The sequence below is a fragment of the Cyprinus carpio genome, chromosome B21 (assembly GCF_018340385.1).
Source record: "Cyprinus carpio isolate SPL01 chromosome B21, ASM1834038v1, whole genome shotgun sequence".
NCBI classification, from domain to species: Eukaryota; Metazoa; Chordata; class Actinopteri; order Cypriniformes; family Cyprinidae; genus Cyprinus; species Cyprinus carpio.
In genome coordinates, this window is record NC_056617.1 from 11,330,504 (window position 1) to 11,345,209 (window position 14,706).

Consider the following 14,706-nt stretch of genomic DNA (forward strand, 5'->3'; position numbering starts at 1 on the left):
ATTTTGTGTTTTTTTTTTTTTTTTTTTTTTTAATGAGAAAATCAACAACAGCAGATGAAGAAGAAAAACACTTATCAATTCTCTGGTGTTTATTGTTTTTTTATGCTTAAATGTCTCCAGAAATAACAGGGCAGTTTTAGAGAACTTCACAGAGAAAAAAAAAAAAAAAAAGGCATTTTACATCATGTTGAATGACACTTTAGGTGAGCATACTCATTAGGATAAACCGAAATTAGATTTTACACTACAAAAAGTATCAATGCCAAATGGAAAGTGGTCAAATTCACTGACCGCAGTATGCTAAATTTACAGGAGCTGGCATCTGGATTTCCTCCACACCATTCTTGATGAATAAACCACCAAGAAGAGAACCGTTGCTCCCTCTACTGACCATTCTGTAAAACTACACAAATCTGTATCAAACAAACAATGTCACATGGTGGCCCGTGAGGTGTCCTCCATGTTTTAGGCAGAAGTAGAGCTGCATCGATGTGCTTGGGATGCACTATCTGACATTTGAGATAGTGGCTCTTTCAGGCACAACAGTGTTAGCTGATGTTGAGAATCTAAAGTAATGGCTTTGTGCGCGTCTTGAACGACAGCATCAGTAAAGGAAAGGAAAATATCATTTAAACAGCAGGTAAATGAAAGAAAAAAGACAGATGACATGGAAGGAGAAGTCTTCTGTGCATTTATCCCCTCTGGGAACAGTTATCATCACAGTAATACTTGTTACAGTCATCGCCGCCTTTGTGTTGCAGGTTCTTTGTTGTAGTTAGATATCCATTTCAAACTGGGCATCATCCCCTTGAAATTACAGAAAAAAATTAAACATTTAACCCTATAAAGCCTACTGCATCACATTTGATACACAAATTTCAAAGTCCTTGGAGTTATCAATATGATTAAAAACCTTTCTGTTAAACTGTTCCATTTAAAAAACATTTATAGGCTATACATTTTATTTTTATTATTATATTTATATATTATTATAAAACGTGATTATTTCATATATCAGGCTTTACACGGTTAATACATTTTAGCTTCAGTGCACATTTACCTGCGCTCTTGTCCGCCAGGGGGCTGATGCTGTTATTATTGACAGTCTGTTTGGGGTAGGCCTTGTCATTTTTCATGTTGACCGAAGGAGGACTGGTCACCCCTGGAATGTTAGGGAGGCAGCAGGGGGGTGTGCGGGCCAGCGGGGAGCTGCGACATTCCAGCAGGAATTTTCGGTCATAGATGATCCGGGTGCCTACATAATTATTTAGTAATCAAATCAAGATTATATTACGGGAAAGAAACAACAGTCCTAGATCAGCCTATAAGAGCAAAGTTGACCGACACGCCTGTGAAAACATGATGGGCAGCCAGGTGCATTCAGCAAGTGCTATGTTAGTACTATTGTGGGTTACATTCGATTCCAAACATGTCTAAACATGTTCCTATGACTGTGCAGTTTACAACATTCAAGAGTTGCATCATTAGAAGCTGAGCCTTGTAAAGTGTCAATGTTTGAAACCCTATTTTTTTTATTACATTTTTTCCTTATCAGAACAGAAAAGCACAAGCCAACAGGCTGAAATGCAGTAGTGAGAACATACTATCAGCTCTCCTCCTATCAGCCCTGTTGAACCTACTGTGAACAGTCACACACAAACATCCTTGAACTACATTCACTCAGTGAGAAAAAGCTACTGAGTGCATTACAGTGGAGAAAACAGCCTGGAACACCTATAAACACAACCCATTGGTTTATGCATAGAAATCAAGCATGATATATTGCTCTTGAGAAATTTTGTCAAGCGACTATATTGTGTGTTACATCACGGCTCATCTCATGATCTACACAAACAGTGATTGATACATTATTTACAATAATAAGATTAGTCGTCCTTAAAGCAGAAGTGGCCATTTACAACATGAAAGAAACACAGTCACATGCCTCGCGAGGCGTCACATCCTCTTTTGTCGACTATTTACAAATTTTGTTATCTGACAAAATCCACAATGTACATAAAACATAAAAGTAATTGTAACAGACATGAGAATGTTTCTATTTTTCGAGAGAATGTTTCAGATTTTACTTTTTCCTTTTAAAAAAGAACTTAAAATAATTCATTCATCTTCAAAAAGTGGAAAAATTTCATTAATATCATGCATAATATAACACCACACCACACCAGACCGTCCAAAATACACTTGAAGGTCGTTCAAGGCCATGATGTCATCTTAAATTATTTTAATGTCATAAATGAAATGTTCAAAAATTTAACCCGTCAAAACGGCCTGTAATGAAATAACCTCTTTATTATGAATGTATAATTATTTAATTGAATATTTTAATCAATCATTTCCTATTTCTACGTCTAGAATTGTACATTTTAAGCATATTTGAACATTATTTTTGCCTTTCCAACGGCTGAGAAGACCAGCAGAACATTGTTTAGCAAGACAAATAAAGACGACTGCAGCCGAGTCAATAAAACAATGTTCTTCTCGTCGTAACGATAACATTCCTGAATTTATGACCCCTTCACAGTTGCAGTTAAAAGGCAAACAATACAAGACAAGCAGGCTGGAGCGTTATGAGCACGCGCACCGCGGTCTGTCAAGCACAAAGACAATGCGAGCGGAGATGCATCGCTATGTCGCGGTCAAAACAAAACCAAGGCATGAACCGCGACAGTTGCGAGTGCCCCCCAAACAATTCAGCTGCAAGTTCGTGACATTTACCTCCAGGAGTCGTGCTAAAAAGGGTCCCTCCGGGAGTCGTAGAGTAATCGTGAGGCATATGGGCCGCATCGTTGATTGTGACTCGTCTGGTGGTCGGAATTGCCTGACTGGTGGTCTTCTGACTGCCCATGGACATTTTCAACACTGGTGCAATCACAAATTCAGCCAGCTGCCTTAATCAAATAGTGTCTCTGCACCTTAGAGCAAAAGAATAAAACAGTTCAGCTCTAATTTAACCGGGAAGATGTATATGTTAGCAGCAGTTCGGCATCAAGTTAACGTTACTTTATAGAAATATTTACCTTGTCCGTTTGTGGCAAACTTGACTACATACAAAAATAAATAATACTAAATATTTGAGCCTGTATAACACTTCGTTCACACATTCACACTCGCAAACTAGCTAAAATGCTAGCCTTCTCAGTGACCACGTTTTCACTCTCTCTCACTCCCTCATGCACACAGCACGCACTCAACAAAACACGAGCAGGAAAGGGCTATTTAATACGGTGAAATGATTCAGCGGCGCCCCCACTGGTATGCGGCGGTATTGCAACAGCGCGATGGGAAATGTAGTTTTTTCGACGTTTACACGAGTTGTACACAGATTCATGGACAAAACTTTACTTGCCATTCGTGTACTTTCATGGCAACATCTCCACCGAAAAAACTTAGAGTTGATCTTAGTGTTTTTTTGTAAGAAAAAAAAAAAATCCCTCTAAATTTTAACAAATTATTATTATTATTATTATTCTTAAGTTACTTAGTAGTTATTTTACAATATTTTTAAGTATCACATATTCTGTAAAAATTTTTTTGAAGATCCTAATTAATTGACTTTAGACAGCAACATCAGAAAAAACAAAATGACTACTGTATAATAGCCTACACGTGGGTATGCTAATTTAATACTGGATATGCAAAATATGATAATTTTGTCAACATCATAAGATTTTCTGTGACAATGGTGACAAGTTGGAGTTAAAAAAATAGCCTAGTTTGAACCCATCCTGTAGTCTCCGTTCATTCGTTTTTTTTTTTTTTTTTTTTTTTTTTTTTTTTTTACGTTAATAGCCTATAGATTTATAAATGCATATGAGTAATATTTGGCACATTCTCTTACACACGCACACAGTGTCACAATATGTCACATCTTTCTTTATTAATTTTTGTAAATGATCTGAGCTGGTGTGCAGGGTAAATGATCTATACATATCTTCATATCAGAATGAATCTGAATAAAAGGCTTGTATACATATTCAATGTTCATATTTCCTGTCTCCGTTACAATAAAAAAAAGGAAATGAAAACATGTTCAAATAGCTACAAAGCCTCTACATTCCCCATGACATGGGCATGTATGTATTACTGGTTTCTAACTAATATACTTAAAGTACATCCATAACAACTCTAATAAGGGTGCATAGCATTCTAATTAAATATAGTTTGTCATATATTTATACATATATTCTTTATTAAAAACATATTTTTCTGTGCATGTGCGCAGTTGCATTCCTTAGTACAGAGTAATATGATATTGCGTTTATATTGTCATTAATCCATTCTAAAGGAGTATAGGTGAAGTCTATTTTTGCAACAGTTCAACATTGTACATAAACTCTTTTTTTAAATACATAATGATTGCAATGTTAAATTGTTTTGTTCCTTAAACAAACCAAAAATAAATAATTAAATTAATTAATTAAAAAAACATTCTCTTCCTTTCCCCCCTTTGTTTTCAGGAGTCTTATGTATCAGTTAACAATTACAGCAGCGATAAGATATTGAACATGTATCCATGTCCTTCATGCTGAGGTCACTTCCCTTACCCACTTCCCAACACCCCTGATAATCCTTATACTCCTTTGAGTGGATGTAGGATTTGCTGTTAAGTGTGTATTATTAAGTAGAATAATGGAAGAGAAATCATCCGTCAACATAAACCTGAGTGAACTGTAGAAAACAATATACAGTGAAGGCAAAACTCATGAGGGTTTTAATGCAAAGGGACGTGTGCATTCTCACAAAGCACATCATTTCATGAAATCAACAAAAACACTAGGATCTGATTAGACATTTTTTTTAAAATATGAAAGTACAATCATTGTCATTCGTCCAATTGTCCATGCATTCCATAAATCTATCTCTTTTTGTGTTTTTTTTTTGTTTTGTTTTTGTTTGGAGGATGTTCATTTATTCATTCACTCACTCATTCATTCAATGACATCCCTCAACTTAAACTACACTAATGTGTGAGCCAGTATATCACGGTGTGCTTGTGACTATGTAAGCTACTGTGCTGTGTTTAAATGCTGAGCACCGTACTTGATTTCATTATGCTTGCCAGCCGTTCAAAGAAACCTTGTCCATTAAAGTGAAACAGCTACAGTTCAGTGAACTCGAGTTGGCATGTAGATCACGTAATTGCATACGGTGTGAGATTCTCATGCATGCTGTTATATCTCTTGAATTGTATATGTCTTACAAATGCTACTAAAATGTCAGGTTAATACAGTTTATACTGAACACACAAGCGCTCGTAGACAGAAAAACACACGCACACACACCAACAATGACGCAGTATTCCAACTGTTGCAGCACGTTTGATATTATTGCTTTGGTAGACTATACTTCAAGAGTTTTGTGTACTGTATGTTTGGGCTCTTTCGTAGTTAAAAAAAAGAATAACAACTAAAAAACACATGCAAATGACATTAATAATGAAGTCGCACTAGAAGTAGTTTAAGCTTCCCATAGTTACCATATAACCTTGTTGGTGTGTGTTGGTACTGGTAAAAATGAAACATTTGAAGCCAAAAAGTGAGACAGACAGTTGTGAGTTCACAGTTCAGGGGTCAATTTTAAGGTGGACTTTCACAGTGCTGTCTGTATATTTATCGGTCTATTTTTAACTGTACATCTAAATGAAAAACAAACAAACAAAAAGAATAATCGTTTAAGACGCTTCCTTGTCGCGTAACTTCATCCAAAATCCCAAACATTACAAAGGCAGTTACTCAGAGATAGTCCCCAAGCCCCACACGTCACAGCTACAATCGTTTTTTTTTTTTTTTTTCACCAGCACAGCTTGATTAATAAATAGAAAATAAATAAAAACATCCGGGCCGAGTGCAGGCCCAAGAGAACAGCATGAAAAGCGGTGTTAACCAGCATGCAATGCTACATTAGTCTGAAATCGGTGCGACATGGCGGTTTTAGTCGAGCAGCTGAGCTACAAATGTGGATGAACAGATGGTCAGTAGGTCAGAGGTTAGAGTTGTGAACTGTCAGACAGAGAAAGCACATGCCCTCCTTAGGTTGCTATTTTGGGTGTTACATACAAAGCTACACTACCTGCAACAAATAAATCAGTTCGTTTTTTGTTTTCGTTTTTAAACAGGGGGGCTTGAAATTCAAAACCGGAGATATAAAAGTAAAAGGTGGCTGACAGTTCAAAGGAACACGGATACGCTTCACAAAATGGAAAAAAACGAAAGCGGACACTCACGAGCAGGAGAGCACAGTGGCTTGTTGTCATTCCCATGGCAAACACCAAATGAGCTCTGACCGATCCAGAAAAAAAGCTCAGTACCAAGCCAGAAGCGAGTACACATGCGTTAGATACCGACACACACCGACGCACATTCACGTAGTATTAGAGTGCATATATCACACTGAATAACAGGATAAAGGGCCTGTGGGAAATGACGGGACGGGCTTAGCATCCACTATGCTGCTGTGTTATGACAATCAATTTGACAAAATAAAGAACTGTTGCTTTTTTTGGGCTGTTGTATTCCCAAGACCCTTTGTTTCAAGAGTCTCTTGTTTGTTTTTTCCTCCCCACTGTCAGTCCTGGAACGGCCCTTTACCTTGTACCCCTTCAGTTTTTAGATAATGACAGCTCATAGGTCATGCACCAGCAGTCAGTCATGCATTTACAGTTGACAGGAAGCACTTTTGTTGCTTTTTTTGGTGGTTTTCTTCACGTTTTGTATAAAAAGTTCATGCCCTATGCTAGTTGTATGTTTCTTTTTTCTTCTGTTAAAAATGTTACAAAACTACAGGTAGAGAACTCCATCTCCTTGTTGTTTTCTGTGGCGCTCCATGGTTGTTTGACTGTAGGATTTGGCGGCGATGTGTTGCTCTTTTGCTGCATGTTTTGTTTTTTTCCATTATCGCTCCATGTCTCGTCCTATCTCCCAGTCGTGCGTAGGTGAAAGATGATTTGGCAGTGGATGTTCGACCCTGGAAGAGCAATCCTTCATGAACAAATAGCTTCTTCAAAGAGACATTGTCTGAAGCAAAGTCACTAAAACATCAAACCGATGGACGAATCACTCGAATTTAGCAAAGCTAGCCTGCCCCATGGATTTAAAGTTGTTCTTATGTAATACTCTAATCATTTTACCCGTTCCGGGCCGTACCTTCAGGACAGTTTGTTTGTTTCAGTGCTTTACTCTCCGTAGACTGGAGTGCTTCGCGGTCTGGACATCCCTTTTCACATCCAACTGGAGAAAAGCAGGAGGCATAGTGGCATAGTTGTTAACTAGTGGTAATTTGACCGTTTCATTAGTTTGATTCACTAAACAAATATTCCCTACACAAAATAAGTCTACGTTTTGAGTCTGAATGAACTTAAAGGGTCTGTTATTAATTATTCACCCTCCATGTATGTATTTCCAAACACGTTAGATCTTTGTTCATCTTCGGAACACAAATTAGGATATTATGTCAACGTATTCACAAAAAGTGATCTTGTTGACGCAGGAGCCGGCGTTCTAACGTAGAACAAAGATGCACTGTGCCTTGTTTACAAGCAGAAAAAGACACATGCTATAGCATAAAACAGTCTTCGTAAACATGTCTGACGATTTCAACACAGAGCATGCCCACCCTTACTTATTCGAACCAGAATATACAGAAGATGAACTAAGAGATGGACGTTCTACATCAGAATGCCAACTTCTGCATCAGCAGCACCACATGCATACGTTGTGGTTTTCTTGTGAACGCTAATGGAAGACTGACACGGAAGACATGGTTTTCTTATAGCTTCATAAAATTAAGGTTGTACCACTGATATTGCATAGACTATTTTAACAATGTCCTTACTACCTTTCTGGGCCTTGAACGTGGTAGTTCAGTTGCTGTTTATGCAGGGTCAGAAAGTTCTCGGATGTCAACAAAATGATCTTAATTTGTGTTCTGAAGATGAACAAATGTCTTACGGGTTTGGAACGACATGAGGGTGCATAAAAACATATTTCAAAAACATTACGAAATATTACAAATCCTAACATTTGTACAGTTGTGTATATAGAACAAATGTAGTTTAATAATAGAAAACAGCAAAAAATAAATGAATTAGGAATCAGTTCAACAATTAATAAAATAAAACTATATTACCCATCATAACTGATGATAATCTCAAAATAATCTCAAAATGGTGAGCCATATATATATATATATATATATATATATATATATATATATATACATATATATATATATATATATATATATATATATATATATATATATATCAGATTGAAACTTCTATATACCTAAAAGAAACCAGATGACCTACCTTGCTCACAACATTCCCATGCTCATCAGTAAACTGCTCTTCATGTAGATGATCGCTGGGGAGATCTATTGGATCATCTTTCTGCAAGCAGGGAATAACGGTTGGATTAATTATCATTACAAATTAATTGAAGTCAAGACTGTGCCCAAAATCATGTTCTTTGCTCAGACTGGACAGGCCCAGGGGACACACCTGTGCCTTCCGTCTGTCCTGGTCCCATGCCCGTAATTCCCCCTCCTGATGGGAGAAGCCCAGCCCTTTATCAAAGGGCTGAGTGCCCAGCAGACGCCCCCGCAGGACCTCCGAATGGCCTGTATCACATACCGGTGTAAGTAGGGCCTCCTGCGCTACACGTGACTGATTGTGGTCCGGGGACGATGACATCATGGCCTCCATGGTCTGCCTCGCTTTGGGTTGGGACCAGCTGTGGAGGGATTCTTTCTCCTGCGAGTAAGGCTGGAAGGCACCGCCGCTGAGTCTGCGAAGGAGGGATGGACAAAGACAGTGTAAAGTTGTCTATGCAAAGGACCATTCAAATTTTTAATAGTGGTTCTAATTCCGCGAAAATAGCGAAGTCCACACCTAACTATAACTTGGGAATGCAATCCGTACCTGTCCCCGTTGTGTTCAAGGGCTCGGGTCAGTCCGGTTCTCTCGCACAACTGAGCGTAGAGCTGTTGCCCTGTAAGAACAGAAAACTTTTCCTCTGAACTTGCCCCTTTTCCACTCTTTCCTCCTCCTCTAGCTACACCAGTCAAACTGCCGCCAGCCGCCGCTGCTACCTCTGTCCTCTTGCCCTCCGACCTCTGACCTCCAGCCTGCCCGTTATAGTTGGCCTTTGGGACGGCGCCACTGGCCCATGCCTTTTCTATGCTTGCCGACACCGGCTCGTGCTGTATGTCATCTTCCTCAATCTCCTCTTCCTCCTCCTCTTCCTCCAGCTCCATAATGGAGCCACTTGCCCCGCTGGCTCCGCTGCTGGGCCTCCCCAAACTGCTGCATGGCAGGCTCAATGTGTTTGCCTCTGAGTCGTCCGCACGGCTACTACCATCCAGAGACGAGTCTTCCACGGTCACCAGGGACGGACTGACCCCTGCCGGCCACACCTGCACGTCTGACATCTCCATCATAGTGTCCTCCTCAGTGGTGGCGATGGGCGCGCACTCCAGACTCGACACCTCCTGCCAATAGGGCTCGATGCCCAGCGGAGAGGGCAGGCTGTACTGCATAGAAGCGGGGGAGAGCAGCTCCTCCTGCACCAGCCCGTAACCTGAGGGATGGCCAGACAAGAAAGGCAACGCTAACACCACACAGACATAGTGGGGGTACGTGGGGAGTCTTGACCCTCTCAGAAAGGTCATGCAGAATACAGTGCTCTGGGTGCAGTTATAGTCTGTCAATATATAAGTGAACAGAGGTGCTTTAACTCAAAGCAGCATGATAACGGCCACAGAAAGTTCATTCTGCAGAGAGAGATTGGGTTCACTCACAACAAGCAATCCACTTTCAAAGTCACTTTTAAAGGAATATTCTGGGTTTTTATCAACCTGAGGGTTTTTGAAACAAAATTTGCATTTACGATGCGGCTTTAATGCATGGAGGGGTATACATAAATTTTGAGTGTATTGTGGACTCAAAGTGCCAATTTTGCAATAATTACAATAATAATTGCATATTAATTTAGTCAACTACCCACAGAAACAATAATAAAACATAATTTAAAGTTGCAATGTAAGGGTAGTACCGACAGGGGTGGGGGGGTTACTTGGTTCTTTCCATTGGCTATTGATTGGATGGAGACAGATCTGACCGCGAGCTTGCAGTCAATCATTGGAGAAGTCTGGCAGACAGTAACAAGTAATTTTGAAGTCAAGAAAACATTTTGATTAAACATTAAACAACATTTTTTAATAAAGCATATACTTGAATGAATTATTCACAATTAGATAAATAACATGCATTTAAAATCAACTGAATTTTAATTTCATGATGACGTAAATGTTTATTTATTAGCTACAAAAACAGAACATTTAAAAATGTCCTGCTAAGCTTCCATTATAAGTGTACTGAAACATGTTCATTTTATGTGAGGGGACAATGAGGGACAAATTTAAATTATTATTTTCAATATGTTGAAAACCCAGAGTATTCCTTTACCATACCTTCCCCCACCCACATACACACTAATAAGCTCAGATTCAAAATTGGCTCATGTCAGCTCTTTCTTTCTCATATACGTATGAAAGTTGTGTACATGACCACACAGTACATCCACCTTAATGAGTATGCAACAATGGCTTTTCTCTTGTGTGTATGATCATAATGTAGGACCACACATTCCTGGGATTGTTCAAGTGGAATTGCAATATACATAACTGACTTCTATTTGCATGAAATGTGTGCAATAGTACGCATGATTAATAAGAACACACAATAGTTTTAAATAGGCATTCTGGATCTTAAGGTGCAACAGGGACCAACTTTGCAACTCTTCTACCAACTTTGCAGTGTTTTATGTACTTCTTCATTCTTACAGCATAACACAAATACATATTATAATACATATTTTAAAAATATATTAAAAAAAGAAATAAAGTGAAATATAATCATCAATCGTGGCTATTTTATCATTTTTGTATTATATTGCTAGAGTCTGGGAGTCCACAGCTCTACTGCAGGGTGTCCACATATTATTGATTTCAGATTATTTTTTGAGAAACAGTGAAAATATGCATCAACAAAAAATAGAATACTTACTTAATATGCTTAAAGCAACCAAAGCTTTGCTAAGAAGCTAAAGTTTATTTAATGCATATGACTGTACTTCAATAAGTATTATTTTTAGCTTTGCAATGTAAGCATTTAAACTAAGTATGGAAATGCATGAACTGAAAATACATGATATAATGCAGTGCATAATCAAAATTTGACTATTCACATTTAGTATGTTTGGCTAATTTAGACCATAATAATATGGACAGACTTGCCTAATGACACAAAACAAAAACTAAAAGTTGACAAAAAACAAAAAGCTTGTCAATAGTTTTCTTGTAGCATTATGCTATTATAAATTTAACTAATTTATCAAACAACTTGCATCATTTGAGCAAATGTTGTAGCTGTATATGTGGGTGGATGGATGCATGGATGGTTCCATGGTTGGATGGATGATGTATTACTGTTGTATTGGAATTATAATGATAAGAAGAAATGAAGAAATATTGTAGAAGAGAATGAAGATGATTTACAGTGATGAATTAGTGGAGACCTTCACTCTGCCCCCAGTAATGAGAATACACACATGTGAGTCAGACGCACACAGTGCAAGAGACACAATAACTCTACTGTCACTCCAATACAAATAAGCACCACAACAATGTGTAAAAACTTTGTTCATTGTTATGTACAAAAGACATATATAAAAACAAAAATCTAAAAACTCACTCACACAAAAACAGACACACACCCACACAGGTACGCATGCAAATAAATGTAAACACACATCACATTACAGCACAACACACACAACACAAAATTATGGCTCTGAAACATCTTGATATCACTCACAACATCTGAGTGATCTGATTATCTTATATGGCCTGACAGGAAGGTTAGATATTTCTTCCCACACACACACACATACAGTTTAGGACTGCATTCACATTTTATATCATGTGATAATTTTATGCAAATGTTGTATCTGAATTGTTTTATGCAGCAATTTCCAGCCAGGAGCAAGTGATTAGCTTAGAAAAATAAAGGTTATAAAAATGTGAATTGTTATATGTGATAGATTCCAGTTTTAGCCACAAGGAGTAGTTAATAGCTGCACAATTTGAATGTTTGTGAATACAGTCCAAAGACATCAGAAACAACACAAGAGCTCTGCGGTTGAAAATGGTGTCACACAATCAATGCGTGACACACAAACACGCTTGAAACACACCAACAGCAATAAATCAGTTGACACATAACGCTCCAAAAATGCTTCTGCAACATGATCCATTTTCCAGAGCATTATGTAAACAGCCTAATACAAAAATGTTAATATATTCACCAAAGATAAGAAGAAGAGTTACTGAAGTTACTGAAATTCAGGAATTCACCGCCACTCAGGAGAACAATTAGTGCATATACACAGGAAAAAAACCCATAAGTTAAAAGCATGCCATGCATACACAAGTTTGTTATAGAGCAACATAAACAAAGGCCTCTTTTTACTTAAAGGCCTCACAAGTAAAAATTTTTCCAGAAACAACAAAAAAAAGAGCACGTCAAGCAGCATGCACATGCATACAGACATAGCACAGCTCCCACAAAAAATGGGAACTAGAAAACAAAACAAAAGGAATGACAGGAAAAGAGGAGGCCCAGAGGAGGTCATTATGAGGTCGGAGGTCGAAGAGGAGAGCTGTGAGGAGGAAGAGTAGGGCGGCTGGGCTGCAGATGACATGTTTAGAGAAAGAGAGAAGGAGGAAAAGAGAGACGGAGAGGCGCAGACACAAGTATGGAGGCCTGTTGTCTTCTCTTGAAGTACTCATCCATACGAGCCTGCATACTCCTATCTGTTCCTCACTGGCATATTTGAAAAAATACACTTCGGTACCCCAATGCACATTTAATTTTTTTTTCTGACACATAACTGCTTACAATTTCACTCTTAGCATTTGCTCGCACCACTGCTCTATACTGTTTCAATTTTTTGCATGCTTCACTCCATAAATATATAAATATAAATATAAAAAAAAAAAATCCCAATGCCATTTTCACCTTTATATATTATTTTCCAATTGCATTTGACCATAATTATATATATATATATATATATATATATATATATATATATATATATATATATATATATATATATACATATATTAGGGATGGGCAATATACCAGTAGACACGAATACCAGTAGACTAATAAGTAGACGAATAACGCAGCAAAGTGGGGTGGTCACAAAAATAAACTGTACCTTTTTAAGGATTGCAGTTTAAAAACAAGTGATTTTAAGCCACTGCAATGCAATCAGCAGCAAAAGAGAGCTCATTTTGCTATATGTGCGTGCCGTCTGAGAGACTGTTTCTGAGCGCTGTCAGAGAGGCGCGCACACCTGAAGTGCTCATAGAGAGGGGGAGCACTTTTTTTTACAGCTTTATAGGCATTGAATGGTTAAATACACACTTGAACGTGTCAAAATGTCAGTCTTTGCAAGTTACCTCGTAAACAGTAATTAAGGTCTTTAAGTGAAAGCAAACAGCTGAGAAACAGTTCACATGTGTAGCTCTTAAAGTTACAGCAGTTTAATATTCCTGCTGTCTGTCATTCATGTTAATAAAACAGCAAAAAATAATAAAATCTCTCACTGCTTCTTGACTAAATCACTTTTGTAACTTTAATAAGAAGAAATATATATTTAATTTACACACTGAAGAACATGCAGTTTTATATACATATACATTTGATTATTTTAGGGTGACCAAACATGCCATTTTCCCAGGACACGTCCTGGCCAGGATTTCTATATTGCCTAAAATATCCAGGTTTTGGTTTCCTGTTTTCATACTTAATGAAGGTAATGATCGTTTGACCAATAACATGCAGACATTGTACGTAATCGATCAATCGTGGTGCGTGAGAAGGTGGGATCTACAGAGAACGGTTAAAGCGATGCAAATACATGTACATATTAGTGTTCGACTTGAAGCAGCACTGAGCATACCGACCGGTGTCTGACATCAAAGTACTTTGTCATACAACAATTGGTCTGCACAGCGCAAACAAAGCCAAAATGTGGATATTTTAGGCAATATAGAAATCCTGGCCAGGACATGTCCTGGGAAAATGGCACGTTTGGTCACCCTAGATTATTTTATACAATGTATGTAACAGTCATTTGTTCTACTGTTCTAAGTTCTTTTGCCCTATTGCTTGTATTTAGTTTCTTGTTCTTATTTAATTGCAGACTGTTTACTTGTCTTCAGTGCGCTTGAGTTTTTTTAAATTAATAATTTAGGCTAGTATTAGTGTTCTGTGATATTGACACTAATGACAAGAATTATTTCTAAGTATTAAAAAATTTGATATCAAAAAGACCTTACCTAAAGCAGAAGTATCTATATTGTGTTATAAAATTTTTTGATAAATGATGAATAATATATGGTATAAATTAGATTTTGGTCATATCGCCCACCCCCTAATATATATATATATATATATATATATATATATATATATATATATATATATATATATATATATATATATATATATATATATATATATATATATATATATATATATATATATATATATATATATATATATATATCCTTTTGCATTTTACCATAATTATTTATAAATATTTATAATATGTATTT

General features: G+C 37.3%; 2 protein-coding genes across 3 annotated transcripts in view; both read right to left on the reverse strand.

The window, feature by feature from the left end:
- Positions 1–74: 74 nt before the first annotated feature.
- eif4ebp1 (eukaryotic translation initiation factor 4E binding protein 1) lies at positions 75–3,223 on the reverse strand. Its single transcript, XM_019077307.2, has 4 exons — positions 3,039–3,223; positions 2,737–2,933; positions 1,061–1,255; positions 75–807 (listed from the first exon to the last, which is right to left on the reverse strand). The coding sequence occupies exons 2-4, from the start codon at positions 2,870–2,872 to the stop codon at positions 776–778; spliced, it is 363 nt and encodes a 120-aa protein (XP_018932852.1). The 5' UTR covers positions 2,873–2,933; positions 3,039–3,223; the 3' UTR covers positions 75–775.
- Positions 3,224–3,876: 653 nt separating this feature from the next.
- The window catches only part of LOC109060143 (ankyrin-1-like), a 76,585-nt gene continuing 65,755 nt past the window's right edge, over positions 3,877–14,706 (reverse strand). For both annotated transcript variants that reach the window (XM_042748415.1, XM_042748416.1), the window contains 5 exons: positions 8,939–9,596; positions 8,519–8,804; positions 8,327–8,407; positions 7,164–7,247; positions 3,877–6,984 (listed from right to left, as the gene is read on the reverse strand). In XM_042748415.1, the coding sequence (XP_042604349.1) occupies positions 7,185–7,247; positions 8,327–8,407; positions 8,519–8,804; positions 8,939–9,596 (1,088 nt within the window). In that variant the 3' untranslated portion in view covers positions 3,877–6,984; positions 7,164–7,184. The remainder of the gene's footprint in view (positions 6,985–7,163; positions 7,248–8,326; positions 8,408–8,518; positions 8,805–8,938; positions 9,597–14,706) is intronic.

What these genes read in the sequence shown, in the direction of transcription:
- eif4ebp1 (XM_019077307.2), bottom strand. Translation starts at nt 2,872, where the DNA reads ATGTCCATGGGCAGTCAGAAGACCACCAGTCAGGCAATTCCGACCACC. An exon ending in TTTTAGCACGACTCCTGGAG is followed by an intron (nt 1,256 to 2,736) that starts GTAAATGTCACG and finishes ATAATTATGTAG; the next exon opens with GCACCCGGATCATCTATGAC. An exon ending in CCTGGCGGACAAGAGCGCAG is followed by an intron (nt 808 to 1,060) that starts GTAAATGTGCAC and finishes TGTAATTTCAAG; the next exon opens with GGGATGATGCCCAGTTTGAA.